Genomic DNA, 25,089 nt, shown 5'->3' on the forward strand with positions numbered 1-25,089 from the left:
GTCCAATTGAAAAGGTGCACCTTGCTAACTTAGACCTAACTAGGGTCTAAGTTAGAAAACCCCAATTATAAATATACGAATTTAATTTATATACAGTTAAAAATTGTAGTTACTTTTATCTTGTAGATGATTAAATTAGTTATAACATCTTATATTCATTAATCATTTCCCAAACATAATTACTTGTGTATTTGAAAATTAAAAGTACAAAGTGTGTCAAAACCTGTCACTAGTCACTACCTATAGAGAAGACTTAGCTGCTATATGCCAAGTCAATGCTGAACACTTCCTTGTGGTGCAGCTTCTCTCAAGCTTCTCAGCATTTTCTACCACCATCCCTGCACCGTGTTCACTTCATTCAGCTATTAACTTAATTTCTTCTATATAATATAACCAACAAACATACACAAAATTAAGAAATATAAAAAACAATACTCAGACTCAAAAATCAGTTTTCCTCAATTCTTGTTGCATATCATGACACAATCTTCATTGTGTGTCTCTTCTAACTTCACCTATGATGTTTTCCTAAGTTTTAGAGGCATAGATACCCGCGAAAATTTCACCCGTGACCTTTACGATTCTCTTGATCAAAAGGGTATTCATACTTTCATTGATGAAGAAGAAATTCAAAAAGGAGAACAAATCACACCATCACTTCTTCAAGCCATTCAACAATCTAAGATTTTCATTGTTGTTTTCTCTAACAACTATGCATCCTCAACTTTTTGTTTGAATGAACTTGTCACAATCCTTGAGTGTTCCGACACACAAGGACGTTTGGTTTTGCCAATTTTTTATGATGTTGATCCATCACATGTTCGCCACCAAACTGGTGCTTATGGTGATGCTTTGAAGAAACACGAGGAGAGGTATTCGGATGATAAAAATAAGGTCCCAAAATGGAGGGATGCTTTATACCAAGCTGCTAATATCTCTGGCTGGCATTTCCAACATGGGTAATCTTATATTCGCATACCACACTTTTATGCAATTACTACCTCTGGTCTTTATATAAGTAAAGTTTCTCTTATATTAAGGATCAGAGGGATTATTTTAATACCCTTATTTTGCATGCCTTATACTCCCCGTGTCCTTAAATATAAGTAGAAAAGTGCATATATTTACAGATACATATTATAATGCAAGAAACATTTTCATGCAAAAGAAATTGCAGATACCATTTTAAATGAAGGAAACATTTTATTTGTATTTTATGTGCACAAATTAGTCTCATAATATGTCAACTTCTCATGAACTCAAGTGTCCTTCACAAATTGATTTCTAAGTAATGATCCAAATTGGAGGGGGACTGATTTGACTGGTATTTGAATGTTTCAAAAACAAAATTGATACTTTTCATTTCTTTATAACTAAATAGGTCTCCGTGTTTTTTCTCGAGGACTAGTTTGGACTTTTACTCTTGATTTTTTTTTTAAAAAAACTTGGTATCCAGTCCAAGGACCGACTAATCCAATGGGACCAATCATGCTGTTTGCGGGGACCTCATTTAAAGTCGGAGTTTTTCTTGCTATGTATGGACTAGCCCACCGAAATTGGCACCAAGGGGAATCGAACATGAGACCTTTGAGAGGAGCACACCCAAGGTTCAAAGCCAAAACCACCAGACCAACCATTCTAGGAATAAGAACCAACAAACCTAACCATTGAAATATTTACTTAAAAGAATATAATTCGAATTCTAATCATATACATATCTTAACACATATCATGTGTGCTTCTGTAATGTGTAGGTCTGAATCAGAATACAAATTTATTGCAAAGATCGTTGAGGAAGTCACTAAGAAGACCGACCGCACTCGTTTACATGTTGCTGATAACCCAGTTGCGCTAGAGTCGCGAGTGTTAGAAGTGGCATCTCTTCTAGGGTCCGATTCTGATAAAGCAGCCAGCATGGTTGCCATTTATGGAATCGGTGGTGTGGGTAAATCAACATTGGCTCGTGCCGTGTACAACCAAATTTCTAATCACTTTGATGGTGTGTGTTTTCTTGCTGATATAAGAGTCAATGCAACTAATCATGGTCTTGTGCAACTCCAAGAAACACTACTTTCTGAAATACTTTGTGAGAAGGATATTAGAGTGAGAGATGTTTACAGAGGAATTTCAATCATAAAAAAGAGGCTCCAAAAAAAAAAGGTACTTTTGGTTCTTGATGATGTTGACAAAGCGAAGCAGATACAAGTACTTGCAGGGGGACAGGATTGGTTTGGCTCCGGTAGCAAGATCATAATCACTACAAGAGACAAACATTTGTTGTCTATTCATGAGATTCTAAAGTTATATGAGGTTAAACAGTTAAATCATGAAAAATCTCTTGAGTTGTTTAATTGGCATGCCTTTAGAAACAGAAAAATCGATCCATGTTATGGCGATATTTCAAACCGTGCAGTTTCTTATGCTCATGGCCTTCCATTGGCTTTGGAGGTCATAGGTTCTCACTTGTTTGGCAAAAGTTTAGATGTATGGAAATCTGCATTAGATAAATATGAAAGAATTCTTCATAAAGATATTCTTGAAATTCTTAAAGTTAGCTATGATGATTTGGATGAAGACGAGAAGGGTATTTTTCTTGACATCGCTTGTTTCTTCAATTCGTATGAAATTAGCTATGTCAAAGAAATATTATACCTGCATGGTTTTAAAGTGGAAAATGGCATTCAAGTGCTGACTGACAAATCCCTCATAAAAGTTGATGGCAATGGTTGTGTGAGAATGCATGACTTAGTTCAAGACATGGGCAGAGAAATCGTGAGGCAGGAATCAACATTGGAGCCTGGCAGACGCAGTAGATTATGGTTTGATGACGACATAGTTCATGTTTTGGAAGAAAATACGGTATGTTACAAACTAAAAACATCTCCAAGGTTTTTCTTGCTTTCCTTTAGATATATATATACAAACTGTCCTAATTGATAACTACTAAATTTCTATATTCTTGTTAATCTACTCTCAATTTCAAATGTGTAATGAAATTTATTAGCATAAGCAGAAAAGGATATCAATGTCATGATTTAGAATTTGTAATTTCTTGAAATATGTAGATGAGATTCCTAAACTTTACATTCTGATTAACTAATAATTTGATATTGAAGGGCACTGGTACAATTGAAGTCATAATCATCAACTTGTGCAATGACAAAGAAGTGCAGTGGAGTGGAGAAGCCTTCAAGAAGATGAAAAACTTGAAAATTCTTATAATTAGAAGCGCGCGCTTTTCTAGGGGACCTCTAAAACTACCAAACAGTTTGAGAGTTCTAGACTGGAGTGGATATCCATCAGATTCCTTACCAGCTGATTTTAATCCTAAGAATCTAATGATACTTAGTTTGCCTGAAAGTTGCCTTATATCGTTCAAATCACTCAAGGTATGTGTTTTAAAATACATTCTGTTGGTCGTAAACGCTATTGTGTGTTTCCTATAAAAATCTCATACTGTCATTTTATTTTTGTTTTGTAGGTGTTTGAGTCCTTGAACTTTCTGGACTTTGAAGGCTGCAAGTTATTAACTGAGCTACCTAACTTGTCTGGTCTAGCAAATTTGGGGGCACTGTGTCTTGACAACTGCACTAATTTAATTACGATTCATAAGTCAGTCGGTTTTCTTGATAGACTCGTGTTATTGAGTACTCAAGGATGCAACCAACTAGAAATTTTGGTGCCCTGCATCAATCTGTCATCTCTAGAGACTCTAGATATGAGGGGTTGCTCGCGTCTCAAGAGCTTCCCTGAAGTTTTGGGAGTGATGGAGAATATAAGAGATGTTTATTTAGACGGTACTTCCATAGAGAAGTTGCCATTTTCAATTGGAAATCTTGTTGGCCTCGAACGATTGTTCTTGAGGGAATGCAAAAGCCTAACTCAACTACCGGATAGTATTTGAAATTCTGGTATCACTAGAATGATGTTGCCTAAGATGTTCCAACAACTACTTTATGATTAATGTTGTTTCTTTTGTTGGCACATCTTATATAACATATAAAAACTGACAGAAAGTAAATAAATGACACAAGTAATTGTTAACCCAGTTCAGCCAACTGCCTACTCTGGGGGATACCAATCCAGGAAGGAAATCCACTAATAGCTCTAGTTACTAAGACCTCCAGCAAACCCTAGGATTTACGCCTTACACTAAGACCTCCAGCAAACCCCTGGTTTACGTCTTATAACCTCGACACTACTCATGCAACTTCTGCCTAGGAACTCCTAGACATGAGATCCCATCTCACTTCCACTCACACAACACAACCTGTGTTGATTATACAATGTTAAGAATGATGTGGCGACAACTTGCCAAGACAACACTTCACTTTTGCTTAAAAGCTTCAAGTGAATCACACACGGTAAACTCCGTACTTCAAAGCTTAGGAGTAACCTTAAAATAACAAACTCACTTCTTAACTTGTGTTATAGAATCCACAAGCAAGAATTACAATCAAATAATAAAAGACTCAACAAAGACTCAATATGTGAACTAATATTTTTCAATGAGATATCTATTCTTGAGCTTGGTCTTCGTATATATAATGATTAGGCACGCTCCTCTTTCTTCACAAATGCTCAGACGCTCCTTGAGAGTCATAAAGGATGATCTGATTCTCTTTTGATCTTCATTAAGAATGTATAGAAACTTTCCAAAAGTGTTTAAGGACTTTATAGGATAATTGTGATCATACCGTTGTACCATTAAGTCTTATCTTATCCTTAAAATACTTGATCAGATCAAATCTCCATTGAGCGTGCTCTTTAAGTGGATTTCCATAAATAGCAGATGCTCTCATAAATGCGCGAGATTTCCTTGAATAAATATGATGTTGTAACATGTTTTCCAACATCTTGTTAGTATATTTGTTTTAGCAAAATTAAGCCAATTCAAATATCCAACAATCTCCCCCTTTGGCAATTTTTGGCTAAAACAATTTCAGGCCATTACCTTTGAGAGATATAAAAAGCGCAATCCTTCAAATCACCATGGTCACACAAAAGAAGGAATGTTAGAGCATCATTTAAACAAAAATTTCACATAGGTGAAAAATATATGCATCAGAGGCAGCAGCAGCGGAGTTATCATCAAAAAGCCTCGAGCAAAATAAAACGTGGTATCAGAGCAAAACATATATCATATGTCATATGTCATCAAAGGTGTTGTGACATATGGAGCACATCTTCTAGCACCTGTTCGTCCAATCGACTTTATCAGCTTGTGCATCATCTCAGGGTAACAAATTTACTCCCCCTGAATACTTGCTTACTGCTACTTAAAACATGTCATAACAAAAGACACAACAACATGTAGCAGAAACAAACAAACAAAATGCTACTCCCCCTTTTTAGCCACAAAATGTGCCAAAACAGGAAAGTAAAGTATCCAAAGTGCAGAATTAAAAGTACAGACCATGCACTCAGAAGGTGCTAAAAAACCAGGGCACAAACAACCCACAAAACAAATAACAAAGTTCAGTAAAATATTAAAACAGATTACAAAATCATTCATCATCACTACTGTCAGAGGCTTCATCCTCATCTGTAGCAGTAGCATAACCTTCATCCTCATCTGCATTGTTTTGATCACCTGTAGCAGCCACATTTGCACTAGCTTTCACAGGTACCTCATCAGCTTCCAATCCTTCAATCATTTTCAAGAACATATTCTTCCTTTCCTCAAGCTCAGCCTGCTGTTTAGCAATGTCCTGACATTGAACCTTTAACCTAGCAATAATTTCCCTTTTGGTCATAACACCAGCTCCAGCAGCAGATGTCCCAACATGATCAGTAACATTGTGATTACCAAAGAGCTTATGATGAAAAGTAAAACCAGATTCCCTTTTCTTGGGAGTGTCAGTCACAGCCTTAATGTCTGGATACTGGGCCAAGATAATTCCACATAGCAAAGATGGAAATGCTATTGGCATCTTCACAGCTGTTGATCTAATATGCTTAATGGTTTGATCAAATATAAAGGTTCCATAGTCATAGTCAAACTTGGTTCCTACAGCATATATAAATCTACCCAGGTTTGTAGCAACATTGGTTGCATGCTTAGTTGGTACCCAATTTGTTGACCCTATCCTATTGAGGATGGCATATTTGACATTCAGTTTACTAGTGGGTATCAGCTTCTTCGTGGGCCAGACCTTAACCTTACCACCAGTTATCTCAGCACTCACAACATCATTAGCAACCTCTAATTCAGCCTTAGGTTCTATAGGTCTTCCTAAGTAGTTATTAATCACAATAGGAGAAAAATTGATACATTTACCTCTGACAAAAACTTTGTGGTAGTCCTTGCTCAGTGGGTTATCACATTCTTCAGGGATGTTCACCAGAAATTCTTTCACAAGCAGCTCATAACAGGGACTGAAGTCACAGACTGTCTTCATCAGACCAGCTTCCTTGATGTAGTCAAAGATGTCTTGACATTTGAGAGCATCTTTGGTCAGTTCCCTTTCAACAGCCAATCTCCTTTGGTAAATATAGTCCCATCTCAGTGCAAAGGCAGCACGATGGAAGGAGATGTTATCACATGGGGCTTCTTCAACACCTTGTGGAGCCTTCTTCACAGTAGTCTTCTTAGGATTGGCAGAGGAGATGTTAACAACATCTTCAGCAACATCATAGTCTGAGTCACTAGATGACTCCTTCTTTCTCTTCAGAGTTTCCTTCTTCTTTCCAGGAGGGGAGAGGACTTTGCTCCAACCTTTGACTGGTCCAACACCTTTTGTTTTCACTCTTGGTGCAGGAGTCTTGCTTGCAGTGGCCACAGCCTTCCCTGTACAGCTTCTCAATCTCTTTGTTATACCACCAGTTGATTTTTCAGCAGTCTTGGTGGTGACATAATCATCAACATCAACAACATCTTTCTTTTTTTCTTTCTCAGGTTCTGCAGGCTTGTCAGCTTCAACCTCTTGCTCATCTGTAGGGATGGACTGGTTACTTTCTTCAGATTGAGTGTCCCCTTCATTATCAGAAGTATCCTCATCAGCAGTTCTAGTTTCTTCATCTGTGGACTCAGATGTTGTGGCAGTTGTCTCAACATCTTTTTCAGCAGCAGTTTCCTTCACAGGTTCTTCCTCAGCAGTTCCATAATCTTCATTCTCATTCAAGGATGTCTCAACATCGTTCATGACAACCTCTTCAGTAACAACAGGGGTAGATTCTTCAGCTACCATCTCAGCAATTGTTGGTGATTTGTCAGGCATATTAGGATCAACCTCTGTTGGAGTGTCTTCCATCTCAGTATCAACAGGCACATTATTCAGATCTCTCTTCTCAGCATCAGATCCCAAATTTTCTTGACTAGGGTTACCAGCAGTGGAAATAATTGTTTCAACAACTTCAGGCACAGGTTTAGGTTTTTGAGGTTTTACTTCAGTTGCCTTCTCGGATGTGTTAACATTCGAATCAAACACCAAATCAGACATAGACAGAGCAAACTTAGATTTATAATCCCTTCTATTCCTTTTAGAAGTTCCTTTACTAGATTTAACAGTCGAAGGAGAGATATCATCACTTACTTTTGAAGTTTCTTTCTTTTCAGCAGTTTTTCCTTTCCCTTTCTTCTCAGCGACATTTGTTTGGGCTTTAGATTTGGAAGCACGAACAGTTGTAACAGGTACAGCATCCTTGATGATTAGTGCCTTTGATCGAGTAGAACGACCGGACTTTGTAGTTTGGGAAGATTCAGACATGGTTGAATGAAGATTTTTGAGGTTTAGGAAGTTGAATAGATGAAAGTTGAAGTTGGAAGTGGAAGAATAGGGTTCACGATAAAAAATTAGGATTTGAGTGAAAGTATATTGATTGCGTGTACAGACACATTTAAGGGAAGTTTGTAATGATTTCCCTAAATTAGCGTGCATTGAATGATGGGAGAGAAAACGGTTTCCTTTTGCACGCCTCAACTGCTGTAACTGCTATGCTTCTTCATGCAGGCAAATTCCCAATTTGCCCCTTAAAAATTCAAACTGATTAGCATCAAGCGCCTTTGTAAAAATGTCAGCTAGCTGTTCACTTGTACCAATGTGCTTGAGTTCCACACAATTTTCTTCAACAAGGTCTCTAATGAAATGATGCCTGATGTCTATGTGTTTGGTTCTTGAGTGTTGAACTGGATTTTTTGAAATATTGATTGCACTCAAGTTGTCGCAATATAATGTCATGACATCTTGGTCGACATTATATTCTTTCAGCATCTGTTTCATCCACATTAGCTGGGAACAACTGCTACCTGCAGCAATGTATTCAGCCTCTGCAGTAGATAGAGACACACAATTCTGCTTCTTGCTGAACCATGAGATTAAGTTGTCACCCAAAAAGAAGCATCCTCCTGAAGTGCTCTTTCTATCATCAGCACTTCCAGCCCAATCTGCATCACAATACCCTATCAAAGTTGAGTTTTTGGTCTGGGAATACAGAATCCCATAATTACTGGTGCCCTTTATATACTTCAGAATCCTTTTGACTTGCACAAGATGGCTCATCTTTGGCTTGGCTTGATATCTTGCACAAACACCAACAGCAAAGGTGATGTCTGGTCTACTAGCTGTAAGATACAAGAGACTGCCAATCATGCTCCTGTATAGGCTTTGGTCAACATCAATGCCATTCTCATCTTTGGTTAGCTTCAGATGTGTAGCAGCTGGAGTTCTCTTGTGTGCTGCAGTGTCCATTCCAAACTTCTTGATCATATTCTTCGCATACTTGCTTTGAGAAACAAATATGGTGTCTTCCATTTGTTTGACTTGCAGACCAAGGAAATATGTCAGCTCACCTACCAAACTCATTTCAAACTCTGATTGCATTTGTTGTACAAAATGTTGCACCATCTTGTCAGACATTCCACCAAATACTATGTCATCAACATAAATCTGGGCAATCATCAGCTTCTCTTCTTGTTCTTTGACAAACAAGGTTTTGTCATGGCCTCCTTTTCTGTATCCTTGACTAACAAGAAAATTTGTCAGCCTTTCATACCAAGCCCTTGGAGCTTGTTTCAATCCATAAAGCGCTTTCTTCAGCTTGTACACATGATCAGGATTAGCAGGATCTACAAAACCTTTTGGCTGCTCCACATAAACTTCTTCATGTAAGTACCCATTAAGAAAGGCACTTTTGACATCCATTTGGTACAGCTTAAATTTGAAAATGCATGCTATACCAAGGAGTAGCCTAATAGATTCTAGTCTTGCTACAGGCGCAAATGTTTCATCAAAATCAAGTCCTTCAACCTGAGTGTACCCTTGAGCCACTAATCTTGCCTTGTTTCTTGTTACAACACCATTTTCATCTGACTTGTTCTTGAACACCCATTTTGTGCCTATAACATTAACACCATTGGGTCTAGGAACAAGATCCCACACATCACTTCTTCTAAACTGATTTAATTCATCTTGCATGGCTTCTATCCAGAACTCATCAGTGAGAGCCTCTTTTACATTTTTAGGCTCAACCTTTGAGACAAAACATGAATTAGTAACCACTTCATTTGTCCTTCTTGTAGCAATTCCCTGGTTAGGATTTCCTATGATGAGATCCTTGGGATGGTTCTTCTGTATTCTTATTGAAGGAACTTTACTCACAGGGCGAGGTGTAGGAATGGTTGATTCATCATCTGAATCTGATTCCTTCTCTGCTACAGCTTCTTCAGATGTTGGCAAAGTTGTTGCAACATCATCTTCAGTATCAGATGTTTTAGCAGATGTCAAATCATCTATCACAACATTGATAGATTCTACTATTACCTTAGTTCTCTGGTTGTAAACTCTGTAGGCCCTGCTGTTTGTTGAGTATCCAAGAAACAATCCTTCTTCACTTTTAGGATCCATTTTTCTTCTGTGCTCTCTATCAGATAGGATATAGCACTTACTTCCAAACACATGAAAGTGTTTGACAGTTGGTTTTCTGCCTTTCCACAGCTCATATAGTGTAGTAGAAGTTCCAGTTCTGAGTGTGACACGATTGTGAATATAACAAGCAGTATGCATAGCCTCAGCCCAGAATTGATATGGAAGATGTTTTGCATGCAACATCACTCTGGCTGACTCTTGTATTGTCCTGTTCTTCCTCTCAACAACACCATTTTGTTGAGGTGCGATTGGAGCTGAAAATTCATGCTTGATTCCTTCAGAGATGCAGAATTCAAGAAAGCTTGCATTCTCAAACTCTTTACCATGATCACTTCGTATCCTAACAATAGCAGAGTTCTTTTCTCTTTGGAGTTGAAGACAAAGTTCTTTGAATGCATCAAAACTTTCAGATTTGTCTTTTAGAAATTCAATCCATGTGAACCTTGAAAAGTCATCTACCATGACAAACGCGTACCTTTTTCCTCCAAGGCTCTCCACTTGCATTGGCCCCATCAGGTCTATGTGCAATAATTCTAGTACCCTTGTTGTGGTAAGATGTTGCAACTTTGGATGCGACATCTTTGTCTGCTTTCCTATTTGACATTCTCCACATATACTCCCTTCCTCTATTTTGAGCTTTGGAAGTCCTCTGATTGCCTCTTTAGCTATTGCCTTTTTCATGCCTTTGAGGTGTAGGTGGCCAAGTTTTTGATGCCACAATTTTACCTCATCTTCTTTGCTAATAAGACATGTGGATACATCTTCTTCTTTAGGAATCCAGAGATAACAGTTGTCTCTAGACCTTACTCCTTTCATCAACAGCTCTCCTTGCTCGTTTGTAACTAGGCATTCAGCTTTTGTGAAGTTAACTTTCATGCCTTGATCACAAAGTTGGCTTATGCTGATTAGATTAGCTTTAAGCCCTTTTACAAGCAGCACATTATCAAGCTTTGGTAAGCCATGGTTTGCAAGTTTACCAACTCCCTTGATCTCTCCTTTGGCTCCATCTCCAAAGGTCACAAAACTGGTAGCATATGACTTCAAGTCTTCAAGATAATGTTCAACACCTGTCATGTGTCTAGAACAGCCACTATCAAAGTACCAGGTTTCTCTTGAAGAAGCTCTCAAGGATGTATGAGCTATTAGACCTGTGATCTTCTTCTTTTCTCTCCATTCCTGTCTTGTCGTAACATTAGGAAAGACAGGAGTATAGAATTCTTGATGAACTCTCCTTGGATATCCGTGCAGCCTATAGCAGAAAGGCCTAATGTGTCCTTTCCTGCCACAATGATGACATGTCCAGTTATAGAACCTGGGCATAGAATGTCCCATCAGATGTTGCGACAATCCTCCTGACACAAACGTGCTGTTGATTGGAGTATGTATAGTAGCATTGTTGAACTTCATCTGCTGCTTTACTCTTTCATGTTCAAAACCAATGGGCTTAGGTTTCCCATAGTTTTGTCTCTGTAACATTTCCTCAAAGGCATCAGTACCTTTGGTCATCATTTTAGCCACTTTAGTGACTTGATCTAAATCAGCATTTAATTTGGTTACTTCTTCATTCTGTTCAGCAACTTTACACAGGAGGTTAGACTTCTCCATTTCCAGCTGTTGAATTTGACTACTCTGATCTTCAACCTTAGCATTGAGATTATCAATGTTTATGAGTAAGTCATTTTTCTCAGCTTGTAGTTTACCATTGATCTTCTTTTGTTTCTCTAATGCTTTGCAAACTTCTATACTTCTAGTATGAAGATCTTTATAAGTAGCAGCTAGTTCCTCATAAGTTACCTCCTCATCACATGATTCTGAGTCAGATACACAAACTCCTGTTAAAGCATTAACAAACTTGGCAGATTCTTCCTCCTCTGAATCTGTATCAGACCATGAAACCACAAGACTTTTCTTTTGCCTTTTTAGAAAGGTTGGACATTCAGGTCTGATATGTCCAAAACCTTCACATTCATGGCATTTCATTCCTCTTTCATCTTCATTTGTCTTTTTCTGAAAGCTGGATTGTTTGTTGTTGTTGAATCGACCATTTGGCTTGTGCCTTTGATCCACTTTCTTCATCAACTTGTTGAACTGTCTTCCAAGCATAGCCATAGATTCAGCTAAGCTTTCTTCACCTTCAGATTCAATTTGTAAGTCATCAGCAGCACCTTTTGAAGCAAAGGCTAGATTCTTATCTTTCTTTTCATTTCTCCTGTTTAGGCCAATTTCATAGGTCTGAAGTGATCCTATGAGTTCATCTAAATTTAGACTTGAAAGATCATGAGCCTCCTCAATAGCTGTCACCTTCATATCAAATCTTTTAGGCAAAGATCTGATTATTTTTCCAACTAGCTCCTCATCTGAGATAGGTTTTCCAAGTGCATCAAACGAATTTGCAAAATCAAGCACATTCATCTGAAAGTCATGAATGGTTTCTTCCTCCTTCATTCTGAGATTCTCAAAATTGGTTTTGAGCATCTGAAGTTTAGATAGCTTAACTTTTGATGTTCCTTCATGAGCTTTTCTCAGAACTTCCCAGGCATGCTTAGCAGTAATACATCTCTTAACAAGCCTGAACATGTTTGCATCCACACCATTAAAAATAGCATACAAGGCTTTGGAGTTGCCAAGTGCCAGATCATCCTCATCTTTAGTCCATTCATCATTTGGCTTCTTGACATCAGTTTTATTGCCATCTTTGTCAAGAACCATTGGTGGTTCCCATCCACGTAACACAGCCTTCCATGTCCTGCTGTCAATTGATTTTATGAAAGCCTCCATTTTAGATTTCCAATAATCATAGTTTTCAGGACCTGTCAGTAAGGGGGGTTTAGACACTGACCCTCCTTCTTTATCCATTGTACCAGAAAGTACTCTCCCTGGAGCTCACCCAAAATAACAGAACAGGGTGCCTGCTCTGATGCCAATTGAAATTCTGGTATCACTAGAATGATGTTGCCTAAGATGTCCCAACAACTACATTATGATTAATGTTGTTTCTTTTGTTGGCACATCTTATATAACATATAAAAACTGACAGAAAGTAAATAAATGACACAAGTAATTGTTAACCCAGTTCAGCCAACTGCCTACTCTGGGGGATACCAATCCAGGAAGGAAATCCACTAATAGCTCTAGTTACTAAGACCTCCAGCAAACCCTAGGATTTACGCCTTACACTAAGACCTCCAGCAAACCCCTGGTTTACGTCTTATAACCTCGACACTACTCATGCAACTTCTGCCTAGGAACTCCTAGACATGAGATCCCATCTCACTTCCACTCACACAACACAACCTGTGTTGATTATACAATGTTAAGAATGATGTGGCGACAACTTGCCAAGACAACACTTCACTTTTGCTTAAAAGCTTCAAGTGAATCACACACGGTAAACTCCGTACTTCAAAGCTTAGGAGTAACCTTAAAATAACAAACTCACTTCTTAACTTGTGTTATAGAATCCACAAGCAAGAATTACAATCAAATAATAAAAGACTCAACAAAGACTCAATATGTGAACTAATATTTTTCAATGAGATATCTATTCTTGAGCTTGGTCTTCGTATATATAATGATTAGGCACGCTCCTCTTTCTTCACAAATGCTCAGACGCTCCTTGAGAGTCATAAAGGATGATCTGATTCTCTTTTGATCTTCATTAAGAATGTATAGAAACTTTCCAAAAGTGTTTAAGGACTTTATAGGATAATTGTGATCATACCGTTGTACCATTAAGTCTTATCTTATCCTTAAAATACCTGATCAGATCAAATCTCCATTGAGCGTGCTCTTTAAGTGGATTTCCATAAATAGCAGATGCTCTCATAAATGCGCGAGATTTCCTTGAATAAATATGATGTTGTAACATGTTTTCCAACATCTTGTTAGTATATTTGTTTTAGCAAAATTAAGCCAATTCAAATATCCAACAGTATTCGTATATTGCCTAAACTTGAGATAATAATGGTTTATGATTGTAGAGGATTTCAATTGTTTGAGGATAAAGAAAAAGTTGGTTCAAAAGTGTTTCCAAAAACCATGGTTGTTTTTAATGAAGGAAAGAGGACAGTGCTTGATGCGTGTTCTCTTAACATCTGTGCCAATAATGCTATAGAAGTATGTGAACCTTCATTTATCAGCAATGATTTCAGATTCGTGTTTAAAGGGATTTTTGAAGGGAGAGTAAATTGGTGCATCAAGAAATCATCTCCGTGTTTTTGGTTTCGAAATAAATTCCCTCAGATAATTCTATGTTGTTCTGGAGAACCTCCGATGAATAAAGACAATATGATATTGGATTTCAAGTTGAGTGTACTCATCAATGGCACTAAGCAATTCAGTTCTTCATGTAACTACATATTTTCTGCAGGAAGGATATCAGACCAAATACTTATGTGTGATTTAGTGTGCAAAGTGGAAAGATCATATTTAGAGCATGAATGGAATAAAGTAGAGATTTTATATGAGTTCAAATACCCTATGCCATTAGGCTCTGAAAGGATAATGGCCAACCATGACAGGACCACAACAAGAAATCCAAGTTGGTCCCTCATTTATGTCTGTCAAGATATAAAAGAGGATGTCAAATTTATGTCTGAGTTTATGGAATACAAAGAGGTTCAGAGAAGAAAGGAAACACTATTGGGTTTTCACTCTATGCAGAACAAGAATCATGGATTTGATTGGATTGGGTTTTTAATAGAAAAGTCAAGTATGATCTAATTTTTATTTTCTTAAAATACTAAATGTAAACTCCATCTAATTCAGTTGAAATCATGTTAAGTTGAACCAATATTTTAATTTTTATTGATATTCTTCTTTGACATATAAAAATTCATTGAATATATAATAATTGTAGTAAATAATTAAATGGTCTAGATTTTTCAATTGTTTCCTTTTTTTTTTTTTTTAGTTTCAGAGATTTTTCAACCAGCTAGTTAATTAACTTTCCAGGATTATGATTATATTATGTGCTAAGTGGTTTTGTGACTGTCCTGCAGCTTCTAAGGATGTTTTATAGGCTGTTGCTATATTACAAGCTTGTAGCATACCAAAGTATACCAGAAACTATGATGGAAGGCCATGCCAGATTAGTTTGGAAGCACAGGTGTTTTGATGAGGATTGGCTAAGGACCAAAGGAGTATCTCAGTACCTATTGTCCAGAAAGTTCTTATGATGTTAGGAGTTTTTTTTTCCTGGTGTGTGGATGTGTGGAGCACATTCACATAATCAGTGTCCTAATTAATTCTGCATTTCAAGTAGCTCACATTGTAGTCAAGATTGTAAAACTATAAATATAACCTATTAGTTTTGATTTTTTTTCCTTCTTTCAAGTGGCATAAGTCCTATTAGTTTTTGCCCTCCGGCATTAGGTCGGCTACATGCAGACCAACCAATGGGTTGGCTACTGACAACCCTCTAACAGACTACATCTGGGCAGATCATGACCCAACTGCCGAGGGCAATGGCATGGGACCAACCCACAAGCTCACATAAAGATATCCGAGTCGTTGACAACATGGGTGCTGACAATAAAGGGCCATCTGATGACCGTGCGAGTCCCGGCAGCCTGTGTCCTGATATTGTAATTAAATTCTCACAAAATATTTATAGATAGAATGGATATCCATCCATATAAAAATTGTAATCGATAGATTAATAGATTGTTTTAGTTAATCCATCATAATCCAATAAAAAGTTATGTAAATCATATATTTCGCTAATTACAAGCAATCAACCAAACCGGAGTGAAATATCCAACAATTTAATTGATTCAGTGTTAAAAAACAATAGCAAAAATTACAATTCAGTTATTCAAACTCAAGGCAAGTTAGAGAAAGTAATTTAGTTGTTACTTGTTGGTTGAAGAGAATCACGGTGAAATCAACTTTCTCAAACACGGATTGGAGGCTTGGAGCTTCTGAAAAAGCACTACTATCATATAACTGATATACAACAGATTCGTGGTGCGGTAGATTGTTGCTTCCTATTTATACAGCAAACAGCTTCATATGATCAGATTGATGAGCATGGCAACTATAATAATGAAAATGTTTAATATGTTGACAACCTCTTGGAAAACATTGTGTTTAATATGTTTAATATGTGTTTGATGAGCATGGCAGCTTCATAATGTTTAATATGTTTAATATGAAGGTTTGGGAAACATTGTGCCTGCTCTCACAATTTGTGTGATGCTCACTAGAGTTGAAATGAGCTATTCAGTGCTTGTGGCTGCTTCTCCTCAACTTATGATGTTTTTCACAATGATCTGAACTCTGTTCACTTCTATGATGTGAATGCTTTTTTGTGTCCTGTTTGCTCGTATCATACTCAGGATGTTCAGAACCCTCAAGGGTACCGCAGTGTTTTTCGTCGATCCTTCTACTTCGATTATTCTTTTCAACATCAGAATCATCGGAAGAATAAGAACGTCCAGCTCTGCTCTTCTGACTTCCATGTTTTTCTTTTATCCTTATACTTCGATCATTCTTTTCAACATCAGAATGATTGGAAGAATAAGAACGTTCAGCTCTGCTCTTCTGACTTCCATGTTTTTCTTTAATCCTTCTAATTAGACTATTCTTTTCAACATCAGAATCATCGGAAGAATAAGAGTGCTCAACTCTGCTCTTCTGACTTCCATGTTTTTCTTTTATCCTTCTACTCCGATAATCCTTTTCAACATCAGAATCATCGGAAGAATAAGAGTGCTCAGCTCTGCTCCTCTGACTTCCATGTTTTTCTTTTATCCTTCTACTTCGATTGTCCTTTTCAACATCAGAATCATCGGAAGAATGAGAATGCTCAGCTCTGCTCTTCTGACTTCCACGTTTTTCTTTTATTCTTCTACTTTGATTGTCCTTTTCAACATCAGAATCATCGGAAGAATATGAACACTTAGCTCTGCTCTTCTGACTTCCATGTTTTCCTTTGATCCTTCTATTTCGACTATTCTTTTCAACATCAGAATCATCGGAAGAATATGAATGCTCAGCTCTGCTCTTCTGACTTCCACGGTACCGATCATGACTATAAATTACTTTGTGCATTTGAGAATCGCAAGGGGTTGCTGATGAATACTGATGGCTGCCCCTTTTATCCTCAGGTTGTCGTTGATGATTATGATCATCTGATTTACGATAACGCTTATCTCTGCTCTTGTGTTTCACATGATAATCAGCAGGCCCAGAATCCGTCTCATCAGAATAAGAATGTCTTTTTCTGCTGCGTTTCCTCTCATGCTTTTGCATACTCTTTCTACCTCGATCATCCCTGTCACTATCAGAATCTTCAGATGAATACGAATTCTTATCACTAATCTTGTAATTTCCATCATAATCATCAGTAGCAGACTCCTTATATGAAAAGGAATGCCTTCGGTTGCTATGTTCACTCCTACTGTGCCTAGGATGATCGTAACCTTTGGGTGAAAGTGAATGCTCTTGTTTAGTTCTTCTACTTCGGTCATATCGGTCACTGGCAGAAACTTCTGAATGTTTGTGTCTGCTCTTTCCATTATCTTTTTCAGAGACAGAAGAATCTGATGAACTTGACTCTTTATAATCTCGCTTCTTTTTACTTGCCTTATCCTTTTTTTTCTTAGATCTACTCTCTCCTCCATCATCAGAAGATGCTTCATTTTCTGAATGTACTTGCTGTGGCTTTTTGTGCTTCTTTTTGGACTTTTTTGGTTTTTTGGATAAGCTGGTCAATAAATCAGGGATATCGCCCATATTGAGAAAACCTATAACACCAGCCACAGTTATGATTGATGTGGACAAACACCAAAGACGTCAATACATACAAATCACTTAAAAAATAAGAGCTGGTAGTAGATACCTCCGTATTCATCAAATATGTCATCGTCCTCAGCAACTATCTGCTGGTTGGGGTCATCTGGTTTAAACCCTCCACGAGGAGGACTGATTCCTGGCTTCTGCTTGAGCTCCCATTTTAGAGGCTGCATCATTCCCAAACAAAACAACAAAATCAATATCAAATTATCAATATTACCGACTTTGGGGGAAGAGGGAAATGAGTATTATAGATGTTCGCATCTATACTATATAATTTACACATGACAAGAAATTCAGATGCAGTACCCAACAGCAAATTGTGCCACTACGAAGGATATTCAGGGAAGGCATCCTAAACTTTAGGCTGCACATAATCTGAATTCTGAAGGCAAGATCAAATTGTCCTGATAGAGGTTGAATTTTCAAACTCTCCTTAATCTATAGTAGGGCCTGCCGGGGGGGGGGATTTATCCTTTCCGAGTTCTTAACTAATTTTTCATCCAAATTTATGCAAAGCTGGCTTTCGATCTATTTCCTTCTATTCTATTTATCAAGGTAATCAAAACCGGACCGGTCGTTAAACCGGCGTACTTATGGGTTCAAGGTTTAAGGGTTAGACCGGGGTTGGACCGTTTTTAATTATATGTATATTTTATTTATTTTTAAATAATATATAAAATAATAATAAATAAATAAATTATATAATAATGATAATTTTACACTATTAATAAAAAAAAATGTCAAAAAAAAATGTTTTACTACAGAATATAAGGCTCACTTTTTATCAAAAAAAGAATATAAGGCTCACTGTGACTTTAAAAGTCTCACCTAGTTGTCATTCTTTATGATTTTTTATCTAACAACAAAACCCTAAAATTGATAGATGAAACAAAGTTGCAGCCACAGCCACAATATAGCTATTTCCTCATCTACAACTGATTGGATTTGAAAAAGTGACCTCCACTTTGTATTTTTCAATTCTAATACTGATGTATTTTTTCTGTTCCAGCTCTTCACTGCCTGTCTTGAGCTCCTTTTCTTTGTATTGTTTCTTCTTCTTTATTTTTTTAGTGAATAGCAAAGTATCTTCTAATTATCTTCTTCTACTTGCAATTTAAAAAAATTTGATCGATGTTTCATGCCTTTTTGGAAGAAAAAACAAAAATGCTGTTCATTATGAAGAAATGTGTGAGCCGCGGTTTTTGTCGGTTTCTCCGGTTTTGTACCGGTTTTCCGGTTCATTGGCCAAGCGGTTTTCAAGCCTTAACAGACCGGACGCTGGTCCGGTTCGAGGTTGAACCGACCGGTCCAGTCCGGTCCGGTTTTTATTACCATGCTATTTATTGATATATCTATGATTCTATTCTATTTATTATATTATATAGTAAAACAAAGTCATAGCTAGACAAGTGTCAAGCTCCTAACAAAAAAAATCCTGCTCAAAATCAGGTTTCCCCAGCAATTTGTCTATTACTCTATGCTAAACCATTTCTCCTGCTCAAAACTAAACCCTAAGCTTGCCATGCTCTTGCTTTAAGCATGAGTCTCTAAACTACCAAAAATATCCAGAATCCAGGAAAAATCTCCCTCCAGAATATTTTTGTTATCAGGTTTACAAAAGTAAAATAAGCTTATCCAAACACAAACTCATCAGAAAATGGCCATTACTTGTACAATGACGAAGCAAAACTATAAAGGATAAAAAATATACAATGAACTATGGATATGAAGCATTTTCCCTTGGATTGTACAATAATTGCTAGAAACAGGTGGAAAATAATCAATTGATTAATTAAATTCTCTCTCATTCAATTACTGGTTGCAAGTGATCTTACACTAATTAGAGATTGAGACCGACATAGAGGAAGACAGGAAGATATGGTATTCTTGGAAATGTAATTCTCACCAAATGTAATTAGTTTGTGAACAGATGTAAGTTGTCCCATTATGATATAAAGCATATTTTCTTATCAGGAAGTCATAGTGTATAATTGATCAGTTTGTGAACAGATTAGTCACTTAAATGTGTAATTGAGTTGAATCATAGTGTGTTAATTATTTAATGGAACTGTGATAAAACAACTACCAAGTGACATTTATACTAACAGAATTAAACAAGTTTGTCCACAAACAATATAAATTCAATTAAGCCAAACTCTATGCAGGCATAAGTGTATCAATCCACAATGTCAAGGAGTAAATAGTAAAATTTCTCAAACAAAAATTCAATACAAAGACTAGCTGACCTCGGAAAGATCTGTGTGGGCAAGAATAGCATTCAAAGGGTCATCTCTTTTCAATCTACTTTCCTCATTTGGCATTATAGCATCCTTCAAGGGACATTCACGATCACCACTTTGGTGACCATAGTTCCCACATCTTAAACATTTAACATTGCGAATTTCAACTCCAAAAGGTTTTGCCCTTGCTGCAACTCCTGTTTCCAGCCTAAAAAATATTCAGTTACTAAAAGTACAATTAAATTCACAATAATTCATGGGGATTCACAACAGCAATTTTAACTTCAAGACCACATTGTCAATTTGTCATGTCAGAATATAGAGAATGGAATTCCATTTTCCCAAATTCAAAAATACATGGCAAAACTATATCCAAATACTATCTATCTCGCATAAAAGGGATCTAGGATGCACCACATACTACAGATTTCAGTCACTTTCAAAACCTACGAAATACAGAACATGAGGCACAGAGGGAAAATAAAATTGTAGGTTTAGCAGTTTCAGCAGTGGAAAAGAGTGATTAAACTTTCACATAAAGGACATGGTATAGCTTCAAGAGCAGTGTAGTAACTCCTAGTTTGTTTATAGTTTGTTAGTTAGATAGCTTGACTATGACATATATAAATAACATGAAGGATTACATACAGTCATTTAGTGAATTGGGGCCTTTTTGAGTGTTTGGGAGGTCCAGACCCTCAAGGGATTCTGACATAGTTCTTTATAACAAAGATGCATGTTTATGTTAACATGGATTTTTTAAAAGCAAAATGAAAGAATAGAACCCCCTTGTGAATATAGTATGTCTATTAAGTTTAAACTAACAAAGATGTTATATTAATTAAAGGATGATGTGTAATATCCCAAAAAAAACTTTATTTTCTTAGCCTATTTATTTTATATTATATATGTATATATATGTATGTATATTAGAAAAAAAATGAAAAAATGAAATGAGTATCTAGAAATTCTGGGAGCCAAGCCCATATCATCACAGGAACCCCATCTCAGTGTCTCTTGTCTTTCAATAATTTGGGGAAATCTTAGCCAAAACCATGTTTCTATCTCCATCAATCATTTTTCTTCCAATTTCTTACTTTTAAATTCCAAATCCCTAACATGCTAAGAGGCCAGGGATGGTGCTGTGAGTTGAAAGAAAAATACTCACTCAACGGTAATCATTAGATTGAAATTCTTTGGGATAAAGTAGATACAATTCATGTGGCTTTTATTGTGGGTTCTAACAAAGATCAAGTTGATTCTTCATTATTGTAAGTAGCTGATTTATTTATTTAGTGGTAATTTTATCCAAATCCTTTCCTATGAAAGAAGCATGTTGGTCCCAAATTATTTTTGTGTCTCAATATTTATGTTGGTAGTTTTCTATTGAGCATAAGAATTGAAATAGAGATTTGATTTATATACCTTGGCATAAGTTGGATATATTGAGAAATATGGTTTGAGATATATGATTTTGGAAAAATGTTGATATTTTCCGTTTGGATTTGACTTTACTTATGGTTTCTAAAGTGGAATATTTTCAATTCCGTTTGGATGGATTGTATGTATTTTGACAAAAGATTTGAAAATGTGGTGAAACATGATTCTAAGAGATGTATTTTAAGAATCACGGTTATAGTGACGACAACCTTGGTGCACCAAGTAATGTGATTTCGGTTAGGGAGAATTACCCGTTAGATGGAGCCACCCCTGTGGAAAGGCCGCCATTAGGAGGAGAGGGCTATCAACAAGATGTAGACTCCCTGATCAATAGATTTGTTTTTTTTTAGTTGAGAGAAAAGAGCTATCCGTTAGATGGAGCTACCACTAAGGGACGTCTCTCTTAGGAGGAAAGAGCTATCAACGAGATGGAGCTAGCTATCGGTTTTAACATTGTAATGATCAATAGATTTGATGACGTGTTCTCCGAATCGAGGAGAAAAGTGCTACCCGTTAGATGGAGCCGCCACTAGTGAGAGACCACTCTTAGGAGAAAGGGCTATCAACGAGATGGAACCATCTCTCGATTCTCTCGTAACGATTTTTTTTATTTTAATTATACCTGATTTCTATATTTCCTATAAAGTTGCTGATTTGGTTTTCACCTCTTTATGACATTTGATTTTTGAAGTCTTATTTTATATGGACAAATTTACAAATTTTGTCTTTGTGACTTACCCCTTCATCTTACATATTTTTTTTAGATTCACAATCAGCTGAGTAGCAAGTTTCTAGCAGATATAAAGATTTTTCGGTGTCACTCTTTTGGTAGGCCAGGCCTCCTTGATGAAAGACGATGTGAGTTTGGGTCGTGACATGATGATACATTAAAAGGGATTCGTGCAAGTTCTCAAAATAGAAAAAGTCAGTATAGTTTATATATCGCAAACTATGTTGTTAATCCCAGATAGCGTCGTGTAGCGCAGAACCCCAAAAACGTTATAGCGGCATAGCCGGATAGATGCTGATGCAACGTCTAAAAACCAGTGTACAAAATAAACATAAATACTCCAGAATAGAATAATACACAAAATTAAAGAGACCATCCTACTTAATAAGTATAATCAACTGTATCATTTCCCATCAAAATCAAGTTCTAAAAGCAATCAAAGAGCAGAATTTAACAGAACGAAGAACAAAGCAGAGCAAGAATAGAATGAACATAAAACCAAAACAATCAGAACAGAACACGGAAGCAGAAGATGCAGAACAAGAATGAAGAAGCAAAACGAAGCAGAACAAAATGATGAAGATGAAAGATGCAGCAGAGTACAAGAAGAATGAAATGAACACAAGATGGAAAAAAAATGTGGAATTGAAATAGTAAATAAAGTATTAGGTCACTTAAAGGGTTTGAAAGGACAATTATACTGTTAAGAAAAGAAGTTTTAAAAATAAGTACAATTTGGAAAGTTGGCCCTGAAACCCTAATAGCAGCCACAAAACAGAATACACAACTGTGGAAGACGCCTCGCAGGCTGCAGGCGTCACAGTGGCCACCGGCTTCGCTATGTGTTTCAGCCATTGCACACTATAGTTCCACTATATACAACGTAGATGGCGAAATTAATTTATTATTTCTTTTATCATTAACTTAACAGAGGGAAAATAACGATTTTTTAAAAGAACGGGCCTACTCTACCATTTAACATTAGACAAAATATAGAGAGAATAAAATCCATGTTTATCTAGTATCTAGGCTGGGATTTTTTTCACCAACGATTCCAGTTTATCCTTACTTCAACTTTTTGCTCCTAGCCAAATTAAAACACACACACACACAAATGCAATAGCAGCCAAGTGAGCCAACTACCCAAGTGAGTCAGTTACAGGTTTTTAAGCTTGCCCCTGTGATCTGTTTGCCATATTCAACACATAATAGAGAGAAAAACCTCAACAATGACAATCTCCAAGAGGCTTATGTTCTAAAAAACCTATGTACAAGATCCTAGTCCTAGTATGATCAGGAAATTGGTATAATATATAATATATATGTCTACAGTAAGTGCAACTAAAATATGAGGGGAGAATTTCTTTCTTCTGGTATGCAACACCAAGCAACCCAACTAATCAGAAATGCCGTGGGAAAAACTTATCCATGCAAGAAAACAACAACAGAAATACTAATTGACATACCTTGGCGCATTTTTAAGAACTTCGAATTCTTCTTCGGTTGGTAGAGCACGGCCGAAAACATCTTTTGGCCTCGGTTTTTTCTTCTCTCCTTGCGGCGGCCTAGGAATTAAGTAATTCACAATCACATTCAATGACACAAGAAATGAGGGAAAAATAAATCACGGAGAAACTAGATTGCGAGGGGAAACAAAACAAGGCAAAGTGAGGAAGAAGTACAATGAAGAGGAAGGTCCATCGGGATTGGTTTGTGTAGGCTCCCTATTCACCATATCTTCTTTTTTCTTCTCGTCATTCAACTCTGCAGCCTCAGCACTTTCAGGATTGTAACCAGGAGGACGAACATACATAAAGCTAACAGCTTGCATAAGCTCCACCTACACACACACACACACACACACACAAAACACAAATATGAAAAACCATATTGCAGCCAACAAAAGAGAATCGAAGTAACAAAGAAAAGGGTAGGGTGCAAAACGGAACCTTTTCCTTGTCCTTCTTGGATATAAGAGCTGTCTGGCGATAAAACTCTTGCTCCTGAGCATACTGCAAAACACAATAAGTGGGTTATGCAATTGACATCAAAATTGAAATTAGCGAAATGGAAAGGGAATATTAAGCAGGAAAGCTACTTGCCTCACGAGCAACCTCTTCAGTTTTCCGTTCGCGCTGAGCATGAGTTTGTTCAGCAATCCACTTACGCCGTTGGTTAGGATACGACAAAGGATGCCACGGTTTTTGGTTAAGAAAATTATGGCTCCAAGCTGTACCCGATTTCGTCTTATAATCAACCTCTCCTCCACCTTTGTCATCATTGAATCTCTTGCTCAATCTCACACCACCTCCTTCCTCACCCTCCATCTTCTCTTCCTCCACACCACAATTTCAAACAAACACAAACACACTTTTCAACCAATAACCTTCAAATTAAACCCATCAAGAACAACCATGAATCAATCAATTTTCAGTGCAAAAAAGGGTCAATTTTTACAAAATCACAGTGAGGGACTGAATTAAAACTAAATCAATTTTCATATTGAATCATTCAATATCTAAAACTCTAAATACATTTTGTTAGACTAAATTGTTATAAGGAAAAAAATAAAAATAAAAAAATATTGCAATCACCGAATCGAAGCATTGAAATGGGAAAAAAACTAACCTTGAATTGAATCGAAAATTTTGTTCTTCCTCTGCAATCGCCTAAACTGAAAAGAAGGGTTTTATGTTTTCTTCTCAGACGCGCAGGAACTGTATACCATAAAATTAAGGGAGTGTATTGGATTAGGATTTAATAGGATTTTAAAAGACTTTTTTATGATAAAAAAATCTTGTGGTATTCAATCAAGATTTTTAGAAAAGTTAAATAAATTTTGTGGTATTCAATTAAGACAATTAAGATTTTTTTTTCATTCACTTCTTTTTCTTTTTCACGGAAAGTTTTTTTCAATATTAAAAATCCATAAAGTCAATTGAAATCTTAAAAATTTGTATTATAAAATCCATTAAAGTCTTTTGAAATCCAAATTGGAAAATCCTGATTGTAA

The 25,089-nt window shown here is 36.7% G+C and overlaps 2 protein-coding genes across 5 annotated transcripts; one reads left to right on the top strand and one right to left on the bottom strand.

Annotated features, from left to right (window-relative positions):
• Window positions 1-279: 279 nt before the first annotated feature.
• On the top strand, window positions 280-15,579 carry LOC123882916 (disease resistance protein RUN1-like). Its single transcript, XM_045931568.1, has 6 exons — window positions 280-959; window positions 1,755-2,859; window positions 3,117-3,389; window positions 3,482-3,895; window positions 13,797-14,577; window positions 14,867-15,579. The coding sequence occupies exons 1-6, from the start codon at window positions 478-480 to the stop codon at window positions 14,884-14,886; spliced, it is 3,075 nt and encodes a 1,024-aa protein (XP_045787524.1). The 5' UTR covers window positions 280-477; the 3' UTR covers window positions 14,887-15,579.
• A 43-nt stretch (window positions 15,580-15,622) lies between these two features.
• Window positions 15,623-24,828, bottom strand: LOC123882917 (uncharacterized zinc finger CCHC domain-containing protein At4g19190). Of its 4 annotated transcripts, XR_006800024.1 has the most exons (9): window positions 24,705-24,812; window positions 24,179-24,462; window positions 24,026-24,088; window positions 23,759-23,916; window positions 23,543-23,641; window positions 19,913-20,114; window positions 17,710-17,830; window positions 15,938-17,614; window positions 15,623-15,853 (listed from the first exon to the last, which is right to left on the bottom strand). XR_006800024.1 is itself a non-coding variant. In XM_045931569.1 (8 exons), the coding sequence occupies exons 2-8, from the start codon at window positions 24,401-24,403 to the stop codon at window positions 16,089-16,091; spliced, it is 2,394 nt and encodes a 797-aa protein (XP_045787525.1). In that variant the 5' UTR covers window positions 24,404-24,462; window positions 24,705-24,828; the 3' UTR covers window positions 15,623-16,088. The 4 variants fall into 4 exon arrangements, 3 of the variants coding, with proteins under 3 accessions (XP_045787525.1, XP_045787527.1, XP_045787528.1); XM_045931569.1 differs by having other exon boundaries at window positions 15,623-17,614; window positions 24,705-24,828; XM_045931571.1 differs by having other exon boundaries at window positions 15,623-17,614; window positions 24,179-24,408; window positions 24,705-24,810.
• Window positions 24,829-25,089: the final 261 nt, after the last annotated feature.

This window comes from Trifolium pratense, linkage group LG5 (genome assembly GCF_020283565.1).
Source record: "Trifolium pratense cultivar HEN17-A07 linkage group LG5, ARS_RC_1.1, whole genome shotgun sequence".
NCBI lineage: Eukaryota > Viridiplantae > Streptophyta > Magnoliopsida > Fabales > Fabaceae > Trifolium > Trifolium pratense.